At 45.0% G+C, this 26,380-nt stretch overlaps 1 protein-coding gene across 2 annotated transcripts in view; it reads right to left on the bottom strand.

Moving 5' to 3' along the window:
• LOC128912640 (sphingosine-1-phosphate transporter SPNS2-like) overlaps window positions 1–21,465 on the bottom strand; it is a 141,277-nt gene extending 119,812 nt beyond the window's left edge. For both annotated transcript variants that reach the window (XR_008467708.1, XM_054208945.1), the window contains exon 1: window positions 21,055–21,465. Coding sequence is in view for 1 of the 2 variants with exons in the window: in XM_054208945.1 (XP_054064920.1) it covers window positions 21,055–21,355 (301 nt within the window). In the remaining variant the exon portion in view is untranslated. The remainder of the gene's footprint in view (window positions 1–21,054) is intronic.
• Window positions 21,466–26,380: the final 4,915 nt, after the last annotated feature.

Below are 26,380 nucleotides of genomic sequence, written 5' to 3'. Positions count from 1 at the left end.
CTACAGAAGTGCTAACACACCACAGTACAGATATAGCTCACCACTGAACATGTTTTAGCATATATAGAATCACAGAATGGTTCGGATTAGAAGGGACCCTGAAGCCCACCCAGTGCCACCCCCTGCCCTGGGCAGGGACACCTCCCACCAGCCCAGGTTGCTCCAAGCCCCGTCCAACCTGGCCTTGAACCCCTCCAGGGATGGGGCAGCCACAGCTTCTCTGGGCAACCTGGGCCAGGGGCTCACCACCCTCACACCAAAGAATTTCTTCCCGAGATCTCACCTAAATCTCCCCTCTTTCAGTGTAAAACTGTTCCCCCTCATCCCATGGCTCCCCTCCCTCATCCAGAGTCCCTCCCCAGCTTTCCTGGAGCCCCTTTAGAGACTGGAAGGGGCTCTAAGATCTCCCCGGAGCCTTCCTCTCAGCCTGTCCTCATGGATGGTAGGTAAATCCAGGAGGACCTGACAAGATAGATATGCGACCTACCAGAGCACAAAGAACTTTATTTTCAAACAGGCAAATGCCAAGCTAGTGAGGGCGCTTTCAAGTCAGTCCAACAGCCAGACACAAAGCCACCCAAACACCAGCAGATAGCTCCGTGCAGGTCTCAACAGGCCGACCAGGTGTTCCCAGGAGGAACGTGCTTTACCAAGGGAGCTGCAGCATTCCTCACCAACCTCCGCATTGGAATGGCCTTCAGATGGGGTCCCAGAAGTTATTTACTCTGTAAGCTATTCCCCGCAAGGTATTGAGGGTGATGGAAATGAAAACAAGGAAAAATTGATCTTTTCATTAATTTAGAAAGATGCAATTCATGACTCATAGCAAGCTTGTATAAATAAATGGCATTGTTTAAATCCTATTTGTAATTATACTTCAAGCCAGAGACTTTCAAAGCTGCACTGAGAATATGGCATCCAATTGTCTAATTTATTGTTATTTTAAGCAGGTACTGCATGCCCAAATTCCCTTGGCAGATTATATCTCAGCTTAAGTGTTTTGCTAGAGGTAATTTTCACGTGTTCATGACAGCAGCAATGAGAGGAAGGAAATCAAACAAGAGAGAATTCCATCTATGTTGGCCAATTTCTTCCTCTCTCTGTGTCAGGTTGAAAGAGCTTTGTGTTCGACTGCAAAGCTGTATGCTCGCTGTGCTCTGCCTGGTCTGGCACGTAAAAGGAAGTGGATGTGAGGAAGGACCAAATGCAAGTGGTTTGGGAAAGGGAACAAACCAGTAGGCTTTCTTTACCGGCTGTGCATTTCTTAGGAATATGAAAAAACTGCTCTTCGTGCTACTTCTGCTCACTGTACTAGCCACCTGTTCATTATAACGCTGGTAATTAATAAGGAATAAAAACTCCCAAGTAGATCACCTTGAAAGTCTTGTTCATACTTCACCAGCTTCCTGCAGTCCCCAACCACAGACTTCATAAGGATCAAAAATGTATAGAAAAGTAGAAGTTAGTGAAGGGAAAATCATTTCTGCGAACGCATACATAAATCTGGAACACCTGGCTGCCCAGCAAATGAGTCTTACTAACACCTCGCTTCAAATACCCCAGGAACACTCAGAAGACACCCGCTGATCCCCAAGGAAATTGATACCACCTTGAGGAATTGTCACAGAGCTGGTTGTTCTTAAAAGTTGGACAGAGAACAAAAACGGTTGAAGTGTCTAGCACGTATCTACTGCTTTTTAATACCTATCGCAGTGCTGCAGCGTTGCATGAAGCCTCAGACGTGTAGCAAACACATGGAAAATTAGCAGCCTCCTAATATATATCCCTGCTAGTAGCCAGAAGGATCACAGTCACCCATTTATTCACTACAGAAGTTGAGTTGGGAAAGAGTTACCATCTGTCCTTTTCTCAAGGCGCTGTTTTAACCAACAGAGATTTCTACGTGAAAGTATAACCAAATCCTTAAATGCTATATTTACTAGGACTGTAAGAGAGATATATATACACACACAGAAAAACATGTTCCCTAAATCACGATTTTTATACCATCATTAATTAAAAATACACACATAACCCCATCCAATCTTGAACTGACTTCAAATTTCTTTCTTTACTTAGCTGCATTCCTACCAAGCGTCTGCTACAGGTAAGAAAACACAACTTGGTATCTGAAACAGCAGAGACTGAGAGAATTCTCTTGCAATTACTTTTAAACGACCTGGAATTTCAGCGAACACTGCTAATTCATCTCCTTGTAGGTGGTGTCTCAAACTGCTGTTCCCTCTCTTCTGATGCTCCAAGGCCCGGAGGATGACTGCAGATACTCAGGGACAACTGACGGGATCAGAAGATGCGGGTGTTAGAAATGACAAAGACATCTGTCAAACACAGACATACTCCACCCTACTCCTACCTTCTTTTTTGCGTAATTTCCTAGTTTTATGTTGTTATTAATATCACTTTTTGGGGGTGAGGAGAAAGAAAACGTTCACCTCAGGCACACCACCCTAGGATACTGCAAAAAGAAAAGACTGCATAAAACATCTATAGACATAAGGATCCTGCTGTGTGCTGGAGGCATAATACATCTCCATTCAGCTAAACAGTGCAATAGAGAAGCAGAGAAGAACTGCAGAAATTGCTTTGAAAACAAAAACAAAACAGTGTTTTCCTAGAGCCATCATCACGTTTGCTTGTCAGCTCAGATGCCTTTTTTTTTGGTGCTCCATTCAAATGCAAAGAAAATGCTTGAAGAAAATTGCTAGTTCTGATATTTACACCCTTCACATACACAGCTGGAGTGAGATTTCTGCCGTGGTGGAGCAACAGCATCAACAAAATCATCTAAACTTAATGGCAGTCATACTGCAAGAACTATTTAAACATATATGCAAAAGATTTCTTGATTCCCTGTTACATACTCCCTAATAAACTTCATGCTTGCACAATTTTTAAGCACTGATTTTTACAGCAAGTTATAGGGAAATGGACCATTTCAGGGTAAAGATTATGATATTGGAAGTAGGACCGAAGGAAGGAGGTTAATAAAGGCAGATGGAGTCACGAGAAACCTTCTCCCCACTTCAGCAAGGAAAGCGGAAGCTCCGTAGAAGGCAAATCTTTTTGGAGTCACCAGCAGACATTTGTCTTGTTTTAGCGTCCCATCTGACAACAGGGTACACCCTGCCTCATGCCGCAGCTTTTTAAAGAAACACAGAATCAGTCCGAACTTTGTAAGAAGTAGGATTTAAGAACTGCCACCTCCTGTGTGTTTGTTTACCCTTGCGATACTTGGCACCCTCCTTGAAACAGCTGCTACTGCAATTACTGGATCCTTTTAAGACTAAACTCTTCAGAATCGTATGGTTGTGCAGAAAGTCTCCAAAACAGGAAAAAAAAAACAACAGGCTCCAAACCCAGAATACAACTCAATCACACCCAAAACGTTTCATGGCAAACTTGAAAGGCATGCTCCTTATTGTGGCAATTAAGATCTGTAAGGTGCAAGTTTCCATCAAGCACCACCACCACTCCTTCTATTTATTTTTTGGAAACAGAACAACCGTGACTCCTAATACAAAAAGCTTGTTCAGACATAAGACAAGGCCACAGGTTAATAAAGAGACAAATGAAAGAGAATGCAAGAGAACAATGCATCATTTCTGTCGCTCTGACAGGTATCGTGACCAACTCAATGCCCTCATTTTCATATGACCGCTGAGCAACAATCCCTGCTCCTATAAAGCTAGAAGTAAATAAAATCTGCCTTTTGCTTTGCTACCAAAATACTACTATGGCTGTCTGGCCTGACAAAGGACAAATTATTTGCCTGGTTCTTTTACCCCCACAAAAAGTTAATTGCTTTATCTTCCTTATCTGATGGGCGCAGTGTCCCAGCACCTTGCTTATCAGCTGCTTATTCCCACCTACCTGCCCAGCCCTGACCCACTGGCTGCTGCTCCCTGAGCCACTTGCCAACGCAACTACTTGTGTGGCCATGGCCACAGTTGGAGAGGGAGCAAAAGCACCTGGAAAGGAAAGGGGAGGGGAAAGGGGAATGCGTATTTTTGCTTTACTTTCTCCTCCCTGCAGAAAACAATAACTAATTTGCCTTACAAGACAAAATTAACAATGATGCTGCCTACAAAAATCCAAGTAAGCCTTCAGAAATGACGGAGCACGTGGTATTTCAGCAGAAGCATGTCCTAATGCTCACCTCCAGTGCTCCAGCTAGACACGGGCTAGTTCCAGAGCCTCCTCAAGTGCTTTGAGTGGCATCAATTTCCTCTCCAATTCCTTCGTATTAATTGATGTGCTCTGAATTACATCATCAATTTCTGTCAGAGAACAGGTATTTAAATGCCATCCATCACCATATTTTTACTTAAAGGCCTTACCCTCCTTCTCCCTTCTGCACACACGCTCTCCCTCTCTCTCAGCGTAACACCGGGAAAGCTTTATGTTTCAATACACACTAACATCAGCCGCAAACAAGAGGTGTGGAAGGAAATTAGGTATGCAAGTCAACTCATTCACAAATTAACTGCCTCTTCATTTGCAGGAGCACGGTGCTTCGCCACGCTGGAAAGCGCTTGCCAAAAGAGAGGCGGCTGGGGGAGCAGCGCTGGTTTGCCAGCTGCTTGAAAACTGGAGCAGGTAGATGGAAAGATACCTCTGTTTCTCTGAGGCACCATCTCAGGATCGACCTCTTCCAGCTGCTGTTCCCAGTTTCCAAACACAAGGCAGACACCAGCATCATCACCACCTTTAGGATATTAATAATAATTAATGAACTTACAGGACCCCTTGAGTGCTGAATATTTGTGAGGAGTTCTTACACGCTAGACAGCCGTGCTATGCTAGGTGGGAAAGCAGAGCTGGAGAGGCCGTTATACCCAGTTACCCAGGATGGTCACTCTGGAACACGGACCACCTGTGTTGCTCATTGTCCCCGCCAAAGTCCCCTTACACAACTGAGCCTCCCGCCCATCCTCTCTCCCTGTGCTGCCCCGCGTCCAGCACACAGGGATGCGGCAGGGTTGCAGAGCACAGCGACCACTGGAAAAGGGTCTGCTGGTGTGGACCTTAGGACTCTGCGGTAATATAAACAGCAACGCCTCGTGGCAGTACCCAAAGCCCAGCCTGAGCCCTCTGCTCCTTCGTCCATTTATCCTTTCTAACACAGGAAAATAAAGTAGTAAAATCTGGATCTCAGCTGTACAGTATAAACACTCTGCAACTGCCCTGTATTCACGCTAACGTGAAGAGACGTCAGCCCAGCTATTTTCCTTATAAATATCACATTACTCAACTTTGATCAAGATATGAATATCACTTCCTTTCTGAAACTTTTCAACCCAAAATAAACATTCCTCCTTCACAATCAAATATTTTTATACAAACCCTCTACTAACATTTCACAGCACGTTTGAAAAATAAATGGTTGCAGCCTATCAAGTAAAGCATTTTGCTTAAATTACACACTCTTCTTTCATAAAATTACAGAATGTGGTTTTGCCTCCTCGCCGTCACAGGGATTGCACAGAAGTGCAATGCACCACACACACATCCTGCAAACTTCTGTTTCATATTAAATAATATAAAAGCCCATTAATTTGTTCAGAAGCAGAGATAACAACGGTCAGCCTTACTGGTTGAGGGCTGCCAACGGCAGAGAGATCCCTATCATACATCAGGAAAGGCCGGTGAAGGAATTGGCACATATATTAGCACATACAGGTATGGCAGAGGTGATCCGTGTGCTGAGCAGAGCTCTGTTCTCCCAACACTCATTGCTGTTACTCGTCCGCACAGAACACAGCACGACAGAGTCCTTAATTGCAATCCCTAACTGTCAATGGAAATAATACATAAATAGTGCATAAACAAAAAGCCTAAAAAGCCTTCCCCAGGCATTTCAGATTTGTTTAAGAAGCATCCACAAATACCTTAGTAAGTGAAAAACCTCCACTACATTTTAGAGTTGAGAAGAAAAGTAAAAATATCTGGAGCTTAAAGTGTCATTGTACTTCAACACCGACCTCCATCCACAGGTTAGGTTACATGAAAAGCCCTTGAAGAGATGAATAGTTGGGTTAATTGCATTTACTTGTCATGTCCTCTTACGTGAGAAATCCATACGAAGGCTACGAGTACAGTAACGACTATAATAACAACCAGGGATGCCCAGAGGACAATACTGATGTAAAAAGCGAACAACAAAGAATAAGATTTAATTTCTCAGGGCTCCTAAAAAAACCCAAACAAACAACAACAAAAAAACACCACGATGAAACCCAAAGGAAATGATGAATAACAGATGAAAGTGCAATTCAGATTCATCTCTCCTTTCATCTCAGCATTTCAAGTTTTCAGACTTTATAATAAATAATATATTCTTTCAGTTTATGACATAACAATTAAACATATGGCCTAAAATGAGAGACTGGGCACTAGCTGAAACTCAAAGCATGTGATTTCAAGCCAGCCAAAGGCTCATAGCAATATCTGACCCTTCCACTAGCCAACAGGAATTAAAGAGCAGAGCACATTATTTGAGAGATTCTTGGATTTTGCATAGCAAACACCGCAGTTTTTCCTGCAGTAGCTCTCAATCTCACATTTTGAAGCATCCTAGAAGAGGACCAGCCTGGTTCTCCAGCACATCCTTCTGCTGGATGGTTACACCGCTGCCGAAGAACACAAACATCTCCCTACAGCTGACATGCGATCCAGGCACACGGATTACACGTAGGGTGGGCACCTTCTGCACCCTGGCACCCTCTCATCACCTTTTCAGGGCTTTCTGTTACACCGCAAGAGAGAGCTGCTCAATCCTCCTCCAAGAGGCAAGCATCCCCACCTAGATTAAACAGAGAAAGTCCATGTCGAGGAGTTTAAAACATTCAAAATTCCAGCTCGGAAAGAGCAAGCTGCCAGTGGGCAACATTTCTAAGGGCAAAATTACAGCGTGTGGGAATTACAGATCTGCAGACAAACCGGCAATTTGTGAGGAATTCAAGTCACCAGAACCGACAAATTAGGACCACAACGCTAACAAAATTAGACACAGTCTCCTTTTAACCTCATCTCTATTTTTAAGGCCTTCTTATTTTTTTAAGGTTTTGTATTTGTTTCGTTGTTAAAGTTTCCATGAAATTGGGTTGAAAGCAACTGTTTAGGAACGAAGTTTCCCCATAATTTACTCTCATTATCTTAGGATGTGTGAAATTATGCCCATGCCTGTACAAGGAGGCCTCTCTCAGCCAATTAACAGAGTGACAGAGTCACCCAGCAAATAGAAAACTCAGTAGCAACATGAAAATTTCCAAAATCGTTGCAAATATGCCACTTGACAGGAGGCTGTCAGCTGTAGGATTTTTTAATTTTATTTTGTTTTATGTTCCCTTGCATTCTTCAGTCTTCCCTCCAGTTGGGGACACTGATAGAGTTAAAAGGCAGCTCTCACCCAACGTGCCTCTTGCTCATCTACATGTTGATAGCCTGAACTATGGAAAAACAAAAGAAGAACCAAGCCCATTTCCATCCCCCTCCACTCAATAACAATGAAATGACACAACAGCATCTTTCAAACCATGCCTGTTCATTTTGATAATTACTCTAACAGTCCATCCGAGCATGGCCTGTCAGCCCCCGGCTCCAAAGGCGAAACCAAAACCTGGAGGAGAAGGAGGAAACGGCTCATCTGCCAAACACAATGTTCGGAAGTGCGAGGTGAACATTCCTCACCAAAGCAAGATGAATGTTCCCACCCGAGCACAAAGAAGGGGTTCATATTTCATATATTTTTCCATTGTTTGAGCTTGCTTGTACATAAGTGACTACATTTAGCAATCACCAATGGGAGATATTTAGCAGCTAAAAAGATTAATTTTTTTAACAGTGGAATAGCAGAAGTAACAAGGCGGGCTGCACCCTGTTCAGTTCCACCAACGTTCTCCAGTTCTGACACAGAGATCCACCCTTCCATGGGTTACACCTCTGACACCCACCAGTGAGATGCACAACATCCACTGCCCAAATGACAACATCCCATGAAAGTTATCCACAATGAGGGGCTGCAGCAAGGAACCCCAAAGGACGCCAACTGCCGCAGTTTGCTGCTTAGTTTAGGCAAGGCTCTTGGAAAGCTCCACCGCACAATGTCTCCATGGTTTTTAGTGATGGAAGGGGAGAGGATACAGAGTCTGAGTGCAATCAAACAATTCTGGATTGAAACAAGCGAATACTTTGAAGTGTAAGGTATTGAAATGAGACAGCTTCACGACACAAGGAAATATCCCGTAGGTAGCAATGAGGGCAGCGGTTTCAAATGTCCACATTGAGGAAGCGTTGGTTTTTCTCCGAGGGGTTCCTCAGACAGTGATGGACCCGGAGGCCTGGAAGGTCTCGCCGCCCCCGGACGTTGCACGCCGGCGCTGATGCACTTGCTCCTGTTGGCAAAGCGCAGCCCGAAGGGGGGATGCCAGCAAAGGGGGTCCCACGCAGCCCTGCACCCCCGAGAAGGCACAACGCCCAGAAGATCTGAATAGACGCAGCAAGAGAGGCTTTACCAACCTACAGCGGGTTTCAAATAGAAGTCTGCAGTGTTCCACGAGTGAGTGCTGCTGTCTGGAATGGCCCAGCACCCTTGCACAGCTATCACCGGACACCAATTGTTGGTGATTTGGGTCGCTGCCTTTCTTTATGCATTTAACACAAACCACATAACACTGCCCTTTCTAGCTTTCATTACACGCTCTGAAAGCACTCTTCAAGCAGACCCTGTAAAAATATAATGCAGAGTGTTTATGGACAAAGACAAGCTTTAGAAGACTGGCAAGGAATTACATGTCCTTAAAGCTATTAATTGAGATAGAAGGAACAGGGAATGCTTATCAGCGCAGGCTGCTGGCACACAAGGTCATATCAGCAGCCAGCAACGGCAGGTGCAAACGATGAAATCTGTGTGCGGATCCTAGAGGGACAGCTTTCTAACACAGCAGCTCTTCTCCGCTGGGGCTGGTGCCACTGTTTAATTTGATTACAGAGAAGCGAGAGCCTGGAGGAGGGAGAGCAGGAAAGAAGAAGAAAGAGAGAGGACCCTCTCGGTGCCTGTGCTGGAGGTGAAGGTGCGTGGCGCTGCAGCGGGGCAGCAGGGGCTCTGACCAGTGGTACCCAGCAAGATTACAGGGGCATCTGACATGGCACCATCCTTCAGCAGACAAAAAATTACTTGCTTCCCTCTCAGCAAACCACACACCGCATAGCAATTTGGGCTGGAAAGATGCTATCCCAGATTTAAAGGGAAACTAATCTGTTAAAAGAAGCAGAGAAATGGGAAAGTCTGGGATCTGTGTGCGAGCACACCGCACACAGACTGACACTCCGTCCCCAACGTGTGCAGGCGCTACGCTCTTTGCGCCAAGTCTTTGAATACCTGGCTTTTTAAGAGACTCTTTTCTAACCGTAACTCGTAACCTAAAAGCACCCCAAATGTGCTCTTGCTTCCCTCTAGCCCTGAAATCTTACTGAAGCACCCTGGGACTGTTTCTTTAAAAGACAGAACTATTCCATCTCTATTGCATTCTGCATTTAAAGGGGAAAAAAACTCAAAACAAAAAAAACCCACCAGAGTCTAGGATCAGGTCCACCAGACTATGTGCAAGAATATCACTAAAGAAGAAATTTACTCTTGTTGAGATATTTAGGTACAATTCTTTTTTAAACCTACCTTAAAATTGTCATGACACTACCTACCAGAGCCTAAATTATACTTTCAAAATTATATGTATTAATACCTATAGTGTCTTATTATAAAGGAGCAGATATATTTTAGAAACACCATACTTATAAACCTATTTTTTAAAATAGAATCTTTCTGCATGACTGTAAGATCTGTATTTTAGGTCTCCTGTCTTTATGACTCAATACTAGTAGAGGCAACTGCAGTCCACACGCTCGAATGGAAGCTTCAAACAATCATCTTCTATATTATGTCAATGGCATTGATTAAAAAAAAAAAAAGACAAAGCAAAAGTTACTCCTGCAGAACAAAAGAAACCCCTGAAAACAGTGGAAAAACGGTGCTGCTAATAAGTTTTCTTCTTACCAGCTTCCTTCACTAAAGCCAAACTTATGCAAGCAAAAAGTTTTATTTATTTATTTTAATCTACCAAGAAAACTGAAGAGTTGAAAAATCTTGGTTTTGCCAGCCAAAAGTGTGATTAATGAATTTTACAAACAGCTAAATTATCAGATCAGCGATTTAAATGTACAAACTAGTGATATCCACACCATGACTGGCCCTGCCTGTTGTTTTCTGGCGCCCTCTGCACAGAGACCAGAGGCTGAATACATATGACTAAATATTTAAATCAAGATTAAATCCTGAGTCAGATTGTCTCACGTCTGCTTACAGATAGAAACCTCTACCCAGCCACACACATAACTTATATTTTTATTAAAACATTAGCTCTACTGCTAATTTATTCTTGTTAAGTAAAGTGGCTTTCAGCAATGCAAGTGATTTAAATGTACACTTGTGAGGCAAATGTAAGCTTGCAACGATGTACAGAGTTTGACATTTATACCATTCTATATTTTTGAACGTAATATGACTACAGAAGCATTACTAATTTTCAGTCACTTCCAAATGAGAAAAGGAAGTTTAACGAGAACAATGGAATGCAGAGCAAAAACGATTTACCCCTCTCTCCTTCAGCTACTGTTGCAATCCCTATTGAACCACAATCCAAAAACCCGATAGTTTTGGTAGCTTTGTAATAACGTAAAGTACACCCACTGCACCTTGAGTAGCTGCCAAAAACGTGCCTTAACATCACATGCATCTTTGCACACCTTTAAGGACAAAAGTAATTTTAACCCTACCTGAAAGGTGTTTTAGCTTCTACGAGCTTTACGGAAGCAGGACACGAGAGACAAAGAACCTCTGGAAGGGCACTATGCAGTGACTCAGCCAACGTGGTCTCACTAGAAATAAGCTCCAAAAAGCACAGCTGCTCTCCTGTATTGGATCCGTAACTTTTGAGACACAGGGGTTCAGAAAGATGCCTCGTTTCTCCAATGCCCCCAGCCCCAGCGACTTAAGAGTATGACCCAAAACTTACTTAAGTAGTGAAAGGTCTACCCAATTTCATGGACGTTAAGGCACATATAAAACAGTGCGCCAGCTTCCATCTCAGCTTACAAAACAACTGCGAGGAATACCCATTTATGACACGCTGGAATTTGCCAACACATAAGATGTGCAAATTATGACTACCTAAAAATACATGTTTTATTAAGGAAATGGCAAGCAACCCTACATTTTAGCAGTTCTACCAAGACTCTGCTATCATGAAATAGGCAAGAGAAGCAAATTCATTAGTTTTATTGCTTTTTCGGCACTTCTGTACAGTTCAAAGTACACCGCAGAGCCAGCAAGCACACAGCTAGACGTGCCAGGGAAGCACTGCGAACTGCTTATGAGCATCCAGCACCTGCATACGTATAAAAAGTAGATTAAATGAAGACAGAGGTAAATGAAATAAAGTTGGTTATTCCCTTGACAGCTGAGAAAGGCTGCTGGGGAGAAAGGCAGGGAGGAAAGGGCAGAGGATACACTCGCTGTGTGGAGTGTTAGTGGCGAGTGCCCAACCTTTGGCCAGAATTAGCACCCAACAACCTCACCTTCTGAGCAGTGACTCAAGGTTTTTAATTAGGGATTTTGTAATAGGTTATGCAGTCTGTATGCAAGTACAGATAAACAAAAGCACCGGGATTCCTCCCATTTAGAGACCAAAAAAAAATAAAAAAAAATAAATTACCCTTGCCTTAATACCACGTGGGAATAAAACACACACACACACTTTTTCATGCCCCAAACACCATAACTGATCATCAGAAGCTCAGGAATCTTAGCACATTGTTGTTATAGTCAAAAATCAATGACTAGAAACCGACAACTTATTATTTTCCATATTTTGTTATGGGAAAGTCATCATGGAGAGATCATTTGCCCTTCCAAGCGCTGTTACTCAGGTACCTTGTTTGGTATTTCTGAGTTACAAATTCCTCAAAAATTGCAAAAGAAAAAAAAAAGTCTCATCTCCTAATACTATCACGTTACCTCGCTTTTTTTCCTCCCCCTTCTCTTCCCCATCAGAGAAGGAACTAACATATCCAAGACGGAGCTGATCAGGAACTGTCAGTTTTAATCAGAGCACTGTAGCTGTCAGTCACCAGTGGCCCTTGGGTATTTTGTTTCCTCAATATATAAAAGATTGTTATCCCGACAGTTAGTCAGCATTTCTGGCTGCTAGACGGAAATAACAAGACTATTACAAATGTTTTTACGTTAGTACAGCTGCAGCAGTATTCGAGTTCCAATAGCTTAATGCACAAACACATGCACTGACCACTCTTTATGAGCCACATAGGTGCATTTGGTAAAAATGAAGAAATTGTTTTTCCTTATTGCACAGTTTGTTTCCTAACTTCACAACATTTATTAATAGTGTCGCAATTCTATTTAATTATTATTTAGCACTAGCAGTATGCCTGGAACGGCACAAAATTAGTCCCTGCCCCGAAGTGCGTTAAGCAGCCCTGATTCAGTGTCCCATAATCAACATTTCATACATCAACCTGCCGGGTTACTAAAGCCTGGATTTCATGCACCAACCCGCCGGGTTACTAAAGCCTGGACAGCAGCATAATTTGGTCAGCTCAGGTCCCAGCAAATTATTTACCTCGTGCTGCTCAGGGCAGCCAAGCCGCCATGGGTCTAGCTGGGATAAGGCTTACAAGCACAAGTCTGCGGGAGAAACCCACCCAACACCAAAGGCAATGGAAAAATGAGAATCCAGTACCTTATGCAAAAATAAAATAATTTTTAAAAATCCTGTCATACTCTGACATTTTCAAGTGAAAAATCTCACTGAAGAGGATTACAGCAAGAGCACAGAGCGGTTTGTAAACCTTCCAAACTGCACACCTGGTAGAACTGTGCTAAAGTGACTATATGTGCCAGCATAAACACAAAACGTCCAAGGTCATCACTACAACACAGGCGCAAATCACGAAACACAGAGGTGACCGGCAGAAAGAAGTGAAAATTGCAGATCAACAAGAGGGCAAGACCCCCCCGTTCAGATCTGTACTGCTGCGTTGGCAGACTCTCCCAGAGGATCACTTCTCTGAAACGAGAATATGCAGAGAGCCCAGATCATCAAATCATAGGACAGCCATATGAATCAAAGTTCGCCTTCGGGCAGGTTTAATTCAAGCCCTTCAGGCTTCAGACAGACAGAAGTCCTGTTGGCTCTGTCACTTCACCCGCTCTTGTTGTTTTCCATGTTGCCAAGAACACAGGGCTCACGTTCTAAGACAATAATGACATGTTTGTAATGCGAATAAAGAAAATGGGGAGCTATGAAACAAATAATTAACTGTGTTCTGTTATTTACATAATTATTGGCAGAAGCCTGAACAAGGAGTAAAATGGATTACTGCAGTTTTGGTTCAGTGCAGCCTTAAAATAAAAAAACACCATCACATGCCAAGGCTGAAAGGATTTTCATTCCAGCGTGTGGTTCTCTCATTCCGCCAGCCAAGCTCCAACTGCAGCTATTCTACGTATAAGCCCTGATTTTTTCCCTCTGCTGTTCTGTTCAGCCACTGCAGTTGCTGGCCACCAGCAGAAGTATAGGAAAGGTATTAAAAGATTTTAAAAAAGCCTGCAGGAGATGATACTGTTCACCAACAACATAACCCTGGTATGTTCATATTGCCAAAGCCTGAATTTAGGTCTGGCAAGGCACAAAGCCGAGTTTTTCTTCTGTATTTCACTCCTTTCTCTTCAACTAAAATTGCTCTATGATTTCAGTTGTGGTAGAAGATCAACAGTTCTGAAGGGATGATTGATATTTATTCCCTCAAAAACAGAAGTACAGAATAGGTGGGAGCAGCTACATCTCTCTCACGTCATGCTTCGTTGCTGTCTAGAAGGATCAGCCTGACAGAAGAACTCAACGCTTACTCTGTCATGTCATATTTTGAGATAACACAGTAGTTCCCAACCACGCCTTGTGTGGAGGCTTTCATGAAACAGCATCATGGGGAAAGAGACCACTGTTCAGAGGGTCCTGAGCAGCTCATTCAAGAGCCTTCCAAAAGAAACCTTCAGCCACTCCTGACTGGCAACAGGTCCAAAGGAATGACCTCAAAAGTGAAGGATTCTACATCTCTTCAGTCATCCAGGATCGCCCTACATCCTCACTTTCCTGATATTTATACTGTTGTAAAACCAGAAGCACGGAAATTAGCATTCCCTCCCTTTCACTTCCTTTCCCTGCAACCCTACAGAAATAGCTGGGTTACATCAGACAGAAACACCCACAAAATAACAATGAAAACAGATCTGTCAAAAAAAGAAAAAATGTGTATGAGATGCCTACTGTGCGTGCCAGTTCTAAGTAAAGTACTTGCCCAGGCTATGAATAGCGTGGTGAACTATTTTAATAGTACCAAACTCACAGGGAAGTTCTAGTAGTTAAGAAGCTTAGAAATAAGGGTTTGGGTTTTGGGGGTTGTTGTGGGGTTTTGTTGTTGTTTGGGTTTAGGGTTTTTTTGGTTGGTTGGTATTTTTTGCCTGTACCTGTCTCATATTTGCTTCTTAACTTTCAGACCAAGAATTTCAGACCAGTTCACCAAAACCACAATTTTCAAGAGAGGTCCCTGTCAAGTTCTGTACCCAAACTTCTCTAGAAACTATTCTAGAGGAGTTGCTCACCTCACTTGTACCTCTCTGGGCTTTGAGCCCACACCCATTTTGCTCAACTCCCATTAACTTACACGGCCCCTTAAGCACTTCACAGGTCCTTTGTAGAACTCATTTTGAACATACATTATTCTTTTCTAGAACACTCATCACCCTACATCCATAGCACCAATTTCCAGAAAACTCTCTCAACCAGCAGAAAGGCATCATCCTCCATCACCCATTTACAACAGACATCTTCACGCCTTCTCCTGTGATGCTCATCGTGTTTGGTAGATGCTGTCTGTAAACACTTGCTGAAAGCCACCGTTGTCTTCCCTCAAACCCCTCCTCACTCTTTGGCTACGCTGCCTACCAAATAAGTCATATCTGCTAATCTCCTAGGCCCCCTTATACTAACCAATACTGGCTCTTGTCTCCTTCAGACTTTCCCATCCATGGCCTACAGCTCTGTAATTTCTTGAAATATATGGATTATAAGTACCTTGGGTTCACCACCTGATTCAGTAGAAGCTGCACAACAATGTCCTGGTCTATGACAGACATAAATCAATGATGATGCAAAGAGGCAACTCAGCAGGAGTTCTGATCTCTGAATTTCCTCATTTCCATCTGTAAAATAAAGTTATGCTTTCCCGCTGAATCTCCTGAATGGGTACCATGAGCCTTTATTAACAGTAAAAGGAACCTCAAGACCTTTACAAACCCTATTTGATTCAGGCGACACATTATGACACCTTTCAATCACAAGTCACTCAGCACCTGAAAGCCCAAGCAAGGGCTATGGGATTTCATATTTGGGGAAAAGTCACCAGCTTTTAACAACATCTATTGAACTTAATAGCCCACCATGCTACCAGCTCATTTGCTTCTGATGTAGAGTCTACCAGAAGCAACAAAGAATAAATGTAAAACAAATAAGAACAACTAAAAAGAAGATGACTGATGGAATGTAACCCTATTACAGCTTGGCATGGTATTTGAAAAGTCCTGAAGGAACGATTACAGAATTCCCACACTTTTGACCAGAGAAGCTTTTCCACACAGCTTCTCATATTGACAGTCTCGGAGATCAAGGGACTAGTACGATCATCACATTATTCTTAAGAACACACTCAATATTTATGAGTACCTTAACTCCATGTAATAAAGGCCACATTCACGGACTGTGATGAGTTGCATGCTTTGGGGATAAAATTAATCAACATGCATGAAAGAGGATCTCGGAGTCAAACAGGAAAATCTGCACATAATAACAAAGATAGTAACTATCTGGCAAACCTACATCACAAGGAAGAAAAATACTATGATTAAACATAATAAGACTTCACTTGAAATGTAAAATACTCTGCAACGAATCCTGCCAACTCGGGTAAGAACCGGCAAACAGGAAGCCGCTGACTATGCAATAAAGCCCATCACACAGGGAAAACACGACGTTGGAGAACTAGATGTTACTACACAGTCCTTGTCACTGCGCTGCAGAGTGCTTTCTACCGCCTGCTTTTGAAGCACGTGAGGTTCAGCCCTTCCAGCTTGCGCTCACAGTGCAGCGCTGCTTGAGTTTGGGGCCAGTAACAGGTACCTATTGTCCAAGCACAGCATTGTTATCCTTTTGCAAATTCTCACACGCGGGAGCTAGTGGCACCGCTGGCTCAAGTAGGTTCTGTCAATATTCTTTTCTAATATTTTCCAACATTGCACTCCTTCCACAGCTGAGTCCTAGGTTAAGATCAGCTCAACAAGAGACAAAAAATGAAGAGCTTGCACTGCCACTTAATGGTTTCCTCCCTGAAACTATAAGCACTGAGCACAGTCTTGTTGCAATGAGGATAAGGGCTCTCTTCATCCCATTACATACCTGAGATCTCAGCCTGCGTGAGGATCATTCGGTATGAAACGCACAGTGAGGTAACATATAAACATCACAAATGCGAGCTCACAAGTAAAAAGAATCAGTTTTGGCTTATAACCTCTTGAATGTCTTTGCACTTGAGAGTGTTGAACCTTTGCTAACCCTTCAGTTGTAGCTTGTACTACATAGCTTTAAACTTGACTTTCAACTTTCAGTGATCATTTGCATGTATGTATCTTCAAAGAATGGTATTTGATTTGCAACTATGTGTTGTAATGAGAGGCTAATTAACACAAATATGGTTATTAGCAAGTTACAGACATTTACAGGACAAAAACAGCAGACCAAAGCCTATGGTGTACTGTGTCACAGGGACAAGAGAACCTCAAGGATGAACTAATACCAGCCAAGACTCTGCCACTAACTACGTTACCACAGGCAAATCGCCGACACTCTACAACTCTGCTTCCCCTTCTGTAGTGGGATAGCAAGGCTCATTTACTTTGCTGGGTAGTTCTTCAGCTTAATTAAATCATTACCTTTAAATTAAAGGCACTACAGAAATGCCAGGAAGTAGCATCTGAATTAGAAGGTGGAGGTGACACCCTAATGAAGCAAGACTATTTTCATCGTCAACAGCAAGGCACAGTAAAAGGTCATCCATGGCATAATTGTGAAACCACATTCCAAGCTTCTGAAGGTAAGATGACTTTTCCCAAAACTTCATTAAGGAAGAAGGTATGTCCCAGCATCACTAGATGGCTGAACTGCTGCAGTTTCACAGGTAATCTACAACGGTTTCGTTACTGCTAGTTTTCCCGTTTCCCTACTCTTTGCTTTCCTAATAGCAGACAAATATCACGGCTCTCGAAAGAATGCTTTTCCCACAGACAACTGTTTTCAGTATGATCAAAGACCTATTAAGAAAATTGCAGAGGATCACCTCCCTTCAAGTCAGTGATGTTCAGCACAGAGTTTTCAATCTTTTCTTTAGAAGAGCCACAGCAGAGGCGCTCCCACTTCTTGTCTGGGACAGCTTCTCCCAAATATCATTATATTTTAACGTTCCCCATACACACTGGAAATTTCCAACTCTGCATAAATAGAAGGATGCTATTGAAAGATCCACTACTACTGCGCAGGCTTTTTATTTTTAAAGCATTGGAAAAAACCTATTCTTAAACCACAAGAAGGAGGCCAGTCCTCAGTGGAGGCCCAGTTCCATCGTGTATTCCCAAAAGAGCCGCAATTTAGTGTCAGGTGTGAAGCTGTAGATGTCCTGTATCTCAGAAACTGCACTCAAGTTCTGTCACGGAACATCCCAGATACCAAAAGGCACGTCTCGTCCTAAACCCATTTAGTCCATACTGGGAAGGCATTAACCCCAAACAAGGGAAACAGGCAGCTACTTCCTTGTCTGCTGCACCTGAAAAAAAGATTACCCAAGAACAACTCGTTAGACACAATGTCTTTGTATCCAGAGTGTAAACACCAAGGAATACCACATTTGCGATTTACTTTTTAGCAATACAAAAATTATTTTTACTTTTAGGAGCAAGATGTGCTATAGGAGAGCTCAGCCTGGTTCCTTCTGTTTCCTAAGATCTCCTTGTGTTGAGTGGATACAGATTACCTAGCTTCTGTGTGGTTATGTTAGAAAATACTGGAAGATACCCACGGAATTACATTTGCAACAAAGAACTCCATATACAGTCTTTTTTTTTAGTGACTAAATATATACTTGCATATACTTATTATATACGCACACTAAATATACACTTGCATTTGTGACCAGGAAGACCAAAATGGTTGCAACCAAGTTTTCAAGTAAGATAGAAGATGTACTTGTAGTATCGTGCCCATAAAACTGGATTTTCTGTTTGCTTGTATCCGTCTCTCAGCTGCCTACTAATTGCGTTTGAGCCTACTGACCTGCTTTTGACTAAATTTGACAGGAGGAAGAAGTACCAAAGCTCCCAAACACTTTCATTTAAAACAAAAAAGGAAAGGTTGGGTAGAGGAACGACTCTTATAAGACAAGAAGAGAAAGGTTAATGACAAAGGTCAACCCTTATTTGACGTCAAAGAACCCACAGGAGGGATCACCCTAGAGACACAAATCCTCAGGAACCAGTTTCCATCGGGACTGCTGCTCTTCTAACACTTGTTTCAAATAGAGCTGGAACCAAAAATTAATTCCAGTTCTCACAACAGTTCACTGGCCTTAGGTAAATCATAACTTCTGATGCTACTTCCCCTGCCATAATGTGGCTAGTGCTAAACTCCCTCATTATGTTGCTGCAACAATTCATATTTGAAATGTACTTTGAAGGTCTGAAGAGCTGTATTCACTAATTATTACCTGTCTTGAGACATGAGCTGAATATTCAAAGTGCTAGCTTGATTCATATGCAAGTGCACGTCACATAAGCATGTGGTATGCACTAAGGCTCAATATATAAAAGCAAAGATTGCTCTTAAAGAAGGCTTTATTATAGAGTCAGTTTTGAGCTCAAAACACACCATTTTTATTGCCACAACTCTTCTATTAGACTGGATTTAAATTATTCCTTATTTTGGATTAGCTTTATGAAACATTAGTTTGAAAAATAAATACCAATCGACAGAAGACAAAAAGATCATGCAACATTTGATTCTGTCCTCAGAGGAAAGTCTGATGTCTGAGGTCTCAAACCTTTGGTATCAAGCTGAAAGCTAACAGATAAGTTCCACAAGGCAGTTACTGGGCACTGCAAAACCAGAGCTTCTCCTAGAAATACTGGCAATCGTAGCATTGGGACTGGCAACACTGCATCACAGCAGGCAGGCATTTTTAACCTCTGGTCAGGCACTTTCCAGCCTTCCCAGAAATGAAAATGCTTCTGCCTGCCTTTGCCAGAGCATCCCATGCAGGCAGAAAAATCAGATGATAAAGGTCTTGCTGGAAGTACTAGACCAAATAGGTAAATAAGATAACACTTTATTAAAAAATAAAATAAAAATAGACTGAGTGTGCATGAGGCAGGGGATAGCTTCCTGAAAAAGAAACTTCCCATGCATTAAAGGAAAATGGTGCGTTGTGGCAAATCTCTTTACTAGACAGATTCCTATTTGAGGGTGAGGGAGAAAACTACAATTTCCTTCAGTAATAACAGATCAACCTTCTATTTTCAAGCTTCCTCCTGTACCATACTGACTACCAGCCGAGTACTCAATACTTCCCAAGACTGGCCTTTTCACTTCCTGAAGGAGCAAGCTCTGTCTGAAAATAATAATAATAAAGCCCCAACAGTGTCAGTTAAATTTTCCTTCTAATCCTCCCCGTCTCCCCACCGCAGACAAAACAAAGCCAACCTGGACAGCTTATTCTGACAACAGTGACTAGATTTAAGTCCCTTGCACTTTACTACTGCCCTACAAACATATATTATTTTAATGTAGTATAAACAAATACCTGATTTGTTTAACACCACATTGAGTCCTAGTGATTAAAACGCGTATATGCATAGAGCAAAATTTATACATGCACAAACCCCTTTATAAACTCTGAAGATAAAATTATCAGTATTGCCAAACACAGAATATGCATTATGTTTTAATTACATGAGACAGTTGAATACCAACAAGCCTACTTCATTTCTAATTAGAAGAAGTTCAGTAATCATTTTCTTCCCTGCTGTTATTGCCTGACAAGAATAAATGAGGAGTCCCCTCTAGGGACTGTACAGTAAACATCCCGACGCACGCTTGTTTCGGAGCCGAGCACACAGTGGTGGCGGTCACCGGGGCACACCCGAGACCCATCCGTCGGGCAGTGCGTGATTTTTAAATGTTTACCTCCAGCAAACAGGGGGGTTTTACTGCAGCTGCCTCGCTGCGCATCACGCGCCCAGCCCGCAGCCGCTGCCGGGCGGCCCTGCTGTCCCCGCAGAGCAGGGACCCTCCTTGGCAGCGGCTGAAGGACAGCCCGGCCTGCCAGGCTGGGGGCCGGGGCACAAAGCGGAGGTGACACGCTTCGGCGCTGTTGTCACCCGGAGGAACGCGACCACTTTTATTCCCCCCGTTTCCAGCAGAGAGTGTTTTTCCGGCAGCGCCGCACCTGTCACCCGCAGCCTTTGTACTATTAATTAAGATCAATAACGCTTCTCCCATCAGCCCACACTAAGTAACCCCCGCCTTTGCCCGGCATCGCTCCTTTCCGACACCCCCCCCCCCCCCCGCCTCAAAACACCTCCTCGCCACCGAGCCCAGCCGAACAAAGGCCACCTCCTGCTATTTCCCACAAAATCCAAACTAGACAACAATACCGGAGGGTCCGGGCTCCGGCCGCAGCCGCCACACCGCATCCCCTGAGACTTACTCCGGCCCAGGCACGGCCAACCGGAGCCCCGCCGCCCCCGACCCGGGCTGAGGTTGTCCCCGCCGCCGTGGGGAGGGAGACGGGGGCCGCGCTCACCTGCCACCGTGTACCGGTCCAGGTAGTTGAGCACGTTGCCCACGCTGAGGATACCGGCGGCCGCCACCCGGGCCCGGCCGAGGCTCGGCGCCTTGTGGCGGGCGGCCGGGCGGTCGGGGTGCTTGCCGGCGGCCGGCGGGTTCATCCTGCCGGAGAGGGTCTGCACCTCGCCCTCGCCGCTTCGCCCGCAGCAGCCCCGTTCGCCGCCGCCGTCCTCCTCCTCTTCCTCGTCGCCGGCTCGCAGCCGCCCGCCGCAGCCCGGGCTGCTGCCGGTGGAGCCGTCACTTTCCAGGCACATCATGGGCGACCGCGGAGCGCAGGAGCCGGCGCGGAGTGGCCGCCGGTGCGCGCTCAGCGCCGCATCCCGCCGCCGCCCCCCGCCCGCCTGCGGGACCGGCCGCCGCCGCCGCCTCTGACAGCTGCCCGGGCGGGGCGGGGCCCGCCGCCGGCTCCGCCCCCGGCACCCCCCGCCTGCCCCGCCCCACCGGCCGCGCGCAGCCGCTCGCGCCCCGCCCCGCGTCTCCTCAGCCCGCCGCGGGCCGCGCCTCAGGGCCGGGGCTGCCCCCTGCGGCGTCGGGGAGTGCTCGGCTGGCGCTGTCATAGAGCCGCGCAACCGTCCCGGTCGGAAGGGACCTTTAAGGTCAACGAGTCCAGCCCTTAGCCTAACAAACACTGCCCAGACCACCACTAAAACATGTCCCTCAGCACCTCATATACCCGTCTGTTAAATACCTCCAGGGATGGCGACTCCACCACTGCCCTGGGCACCCTGTTCCAAGGCTTGATAACCCTTTCTGTGAAGAAATTTCTGCTAATATCCATCCTAAACCTCCCCTGGCGCAACTCGAGGCCGTTTCCCCTTGTCCCATAGCCTGTTCCCTGGGAGAAGAGCCCGACCCCCCCCGGCTGCCCCCTCCTTTCAGGGAGCTGTAGAGATCGAGAAGGTCTCCCCTCAGCCTCCTCCAGGCTGAACACCCCCAGCGCCCTCAGCCGCTCCTCACCAGACTTGAGCTCCAGGCCCCTCACCAGCTCCGTTGCCCTTCTCTGGACACGCTCCAGCCCCGCAGTGTCTTTCTTATTGTGAGGGGCCCAAAACTGGACACAGCCCTCGAGGTGGGGCCTCACCAGTGCCCAGTACAGGGGACCATCACTGCCCCGGTCCTGCTGGCCACACTGTTCCTGACACAGGCCAGGATGCTGTTGGCCTTCTTGGCCACCTGGGCACACTGCTGGCTCGTGTTCAGCCGGCTGTCGACCAACACCCCCGGGTCCTTTTCCACCAGGCAGCTCCCCAGCTGCTCGGCCCCCGGCCTATAACACTGCAGGGCATTGGTGTGACTCGGTTCATCATTCTGCAGTGCTGCAGAACACCTTGATTGGCAGAATGGTGTAGCTGGCTGACAAAAAAATTACCACAGAAAAACACAGGACATGAGACGTTACCAGTGCTGGGTTGTTTCCAACAGTAAACTCCACGTGGGCCACACAGGCCCACCTCAGATCTGGTTTTAAGAACTAATCTATACCAAAAAAAAGTCTCCTTGCCTACTTTCAACCCCCAGAACCTTCCGCAGTCACCATGCGACTGCTGCCAGGGGAGGGAGATGTGGTGGGGCAGGGTGAGGGCAGGCTGGAACACACGCCAACCTTGCACCTTCCTGCTTGGCCGCAGACGATTTTCCTTCAGGAACAACATGCACCTTCAAAGGAAGTAAAATTGCTCCAAAATTCCCCCCACTGAAAAAAGTTTCATCCCGCGCTATAAAGTTCCACCTTTGAGCTAAGAACGGCCAAAAGAAATTTCATTTCAAAAGGAGAAGTCTTCAAAGAGATAAAAGTGTTCACGACCAGAGTGGCTCCAGCCTGTCGTACCTGTAGTAAAACTACAAAAGCTGACTAAAACCAGAGAAATAAGATGAGCACTAGAGAGCTAACATGCACTTGTCCAAGAACAGTAGGTTACGATTTCAGATTTCTCTCAGTTTGTTGATCTCGCCTACGAAACTGTATCATGATTAAAGCCTTTGTCTCCAGGATATGCATTTAAACAAAACCCCCATCACCTACCTCCGGGGAAACCAGAGTTACTCACAGAACAATGTGGCGTGTGTGCGCTCAGCATACCTGCCTTTGTCACACCCTTTCCACAGAGCTCACGCCGATGACACCAGGGCAGGACTATGCCGGTAATCGGGTGAGATACTGCAAAAGGAGCCCCCGGGATGCTGCCGGTGAAAAGGGCACTTTTTGGTGAGTCAGCGTGCGATTCAGTGCCGTTTGAGCAACGCGCTGCTGAGGAAAGGAGCAAGCACCGTTTCCGATGACACTCCCAAATAGTGGCAAGTGACATGATTATGTTGAGAATAGGTCTGCACAGGTGTTCCAGAGCTAGTTTCAGTAACAGAAACAACATAGCTGGATTACCATAGGATAACGTTCTGTTTGATTTGTCCAAATCTAGGGAATCATTTTTTACTCCATCGCAGCATCTGCAGTTCAGATGCAACTGACATGGTAGAGGTTATACTAACAAAACTGCTTCCTCACATTCCTACTAATTTCAGAATTTCCAGAACCACTGGTGTACACTAATATGGTCAAGTGACTGCTTACCCAGAATATTCTATAGCCTGAAAGGAGGAAAACAGGGTAGAACGGGGGTGGGGGGAAGAGTGAACTAGCTTCACAAAGACCACACAGCTTGGCCAGCAGTGGAAGCAAAACTTCTTGTGCATTAAGTTCGACATATTAGGCACTAAACACAGCTGAACTAGAGGCTCAAGGCGTTCCGCAGAGGCCAGCCAAAGCATCCAGGAGCCCTCAAATGTGTATGGTCTACTCCAAAGTCTGTTACACTCTTTTTTCACTGCTTGGGCTACCCCTGGGCTTTGCATACAGAAAACAGTGTTCAGAAGATGTTAACAAGATTAAAAGGTAATGCAAAAATTAAAGACCTTAGTCTTATGGATCAAATGGTTCCCCTGGAAGTAACTAAGAAAGCAGAGTTTTCTTAAGAAACAGAAGTTTAATTTAATTTCTTTCTTTTCATTTGTAACTAATACCAAGCACACAAGCACAGCTGACACTGAAGCCAAGGTGGCTCTCGGCACATTAAAATAACTGCCTAAAAACGCTGGGGAGTGGCTTCCCCAAATCCCCAAGAAAAGAGAAACCATCCCAAATACCAACTTACTATTACAGGTCAACATACACGCTCCATAGTTTGGGCGGGCTTCTGATGGCCATTGAGCACGGAGCAATGCAGGACCAAGGTGAAGGGGCTTACAAGAGCATCCTTTTCATTCCTGACAGGGAGAGGAGTCCCGGCTGAGAGACATCTACAGATACAGCACAAAGAGGCATTGGTTAGGCAGGTAGGTACATGGACACGCAGGGTCCTACAGCCAACCCTAACACCTTCAACTGTACACGGAAACTCACAGACAAGCAGAGCAGATGCCAGTGCATCCATGTCATGAGATTTAGGCAAAGGAAAAGCAGAGGGAACTGGAAAAAATGTGATGGAATTGGCTTTACTGGCAGGATGAGTCATGTGAGTGAACTGCTAAAATCACTGGTTACTACCTCTTAAGAGGAACAGAGTAGATTCTAGCTTAGAGACATTGCTGGGGTTTGCTGTTACAGGTTGTTGAGAGGCAGTTTGATGACAGTGTGCAAGTTCTATCACAGGGAGAAAAATGCCAGTTCCCAGAGCTCTAATCAAGCGGGAAAAGGCATAGCAAGAACCAGAACAATGGCTGAGAGCTGGAGTTAGAAAAATCCTAATGAATCATCTGGTTCACGTTTGTTACAGAGCGATTAACCTCTGGAACAAAATGCTAAAGAAGGGGTGTATTCTTTATCCCTTTATGTCCCTGGATCCAGGTTGATTCCCTTTCTAGAAAGTGCATTACTGAACTCAACCATGAGCTATTGCACTGCACGCAGAGAGAACTAGCTGTGATATGATGGAGGTCAGGCTAGATGGGTTAAAGTCCCAGCCCTGAAGATATGAGTCCTTACTGTGCGTACCAAACACACAACATTTTTTGCGCCCTCTTCCGTCACTAGATTGATCTGAGCATAGCCCCTAGGGAAGCACATTACACCAACCTAACCTTGAAATAGTGATTGCAAAACTGTAGCATTCCCATAGTCCTAGTGATAAAGATGGACAGCCTCTAGAAACTGGTGATACTGTGTTCTGTCTAAAAGCTAGGAAGCTCCCTCAGACTGGGAACACTACCAAGAGGCATGTAGATACAACTAAAAGCAAGTCTGATCTTAGCTAGGTCATCCTTCTGCTTCTTCCTGATTATGCACGTCATCCCTGCTCCAGAATGAGCTCTGGCCAGTTTCTGTAGGTTCCAGCTAATAGATATTAGGGATAAGAGAATCAGCAGCCTTTCCACAGAGAAGTAACGTAGCCTTGGGCATGTCTCTAAAAGCACCTCAGCCCATACCCCATCTCTGTCTTGTCCCAGCGGCCTCAAGCACAGATGTGCTGTCTGGATGAGACCAAATGAAACCATGCACGAGTCCTTAACACCACGCTCTGCCGAAAGGCACTTGCAGACATCTTGCTGAGTGTTCAACCCGGAAAAGAACAAATTCACTTGTTAGTAGCCCTCCTCTCTCCCAGTGCAGTCAACGCAGCTTATCCAGAGTTTATCCCTTCAGGGATTATTATCTTCCTTTCATTCTTTGTTAGTATCTCAAAAGCTTGAAAATGTTTATTTTATTTTATCCTTGTCTGCGCTTATTGATTTTCCCCATCTCCAGGGTTCTAGAGGTGGCCGGTATGAGCAAAAGCACTTCTGTTTGACAACAGCTATAATTTATCTTTGAGGAAAGAAACCCATGTTTGCCGGTGCACCAATATTAATTATGGTGACATAGTCCAGTAGCTGGCCCAGGGGCTAACCTGGCCTACAGGAAGTTGGTGACCAGCCTGCCACCTTCTCCCCCAAGGGGTCATGGCTGATCCTCTGGTGCTAGGGGCCAGCAACTGTCTTCTCTCTCACCTCCTTCCCCCTTGTTGCTGCGAGGGAAAGAGAGGAGGGGGCTGTTTGCAGAGGGGAATGGTGGGTTAGACCACCTGTGGAAGGCAAAACCCAGACCTGAGCCCCGTTGACAAGCAGGTTGGGCGTTACCTAATCTAAGCAGTTACTACAGCCTGCGGCACTGGACCGTCAAGAGGAGATCACGTTGCTGTTTTGGAAATAATGAAAATTAAAAGAAAATGCCTTTCCATCTCTAGCCTAGCTTACTTAGAATCCAGATTCCCTCTTCAGCTAATAAAAATCTTGGAAAAATCACTTTTTGT

Source organism: Rissa tridactyla, chromosome 7 (assembly GCF_028500815.1).
Source record: "Rissa tridactyla isolate bRisTri1 chromosome 7, bRisTri1.patW.cur.20221130, whole genome shotgun sequence".
NCBI classification, from domain to species: Eukaryota; Metazoa; Chordata; class Aves; order Charadriiformes; family Laridae; genus Rissa; species Rissa tridactyla.
The sequence above is the reverse complement of the archived record's forward strand: the minus strand, read 5'-3'. Positions and strand labels throughout refer to the sequence as shown.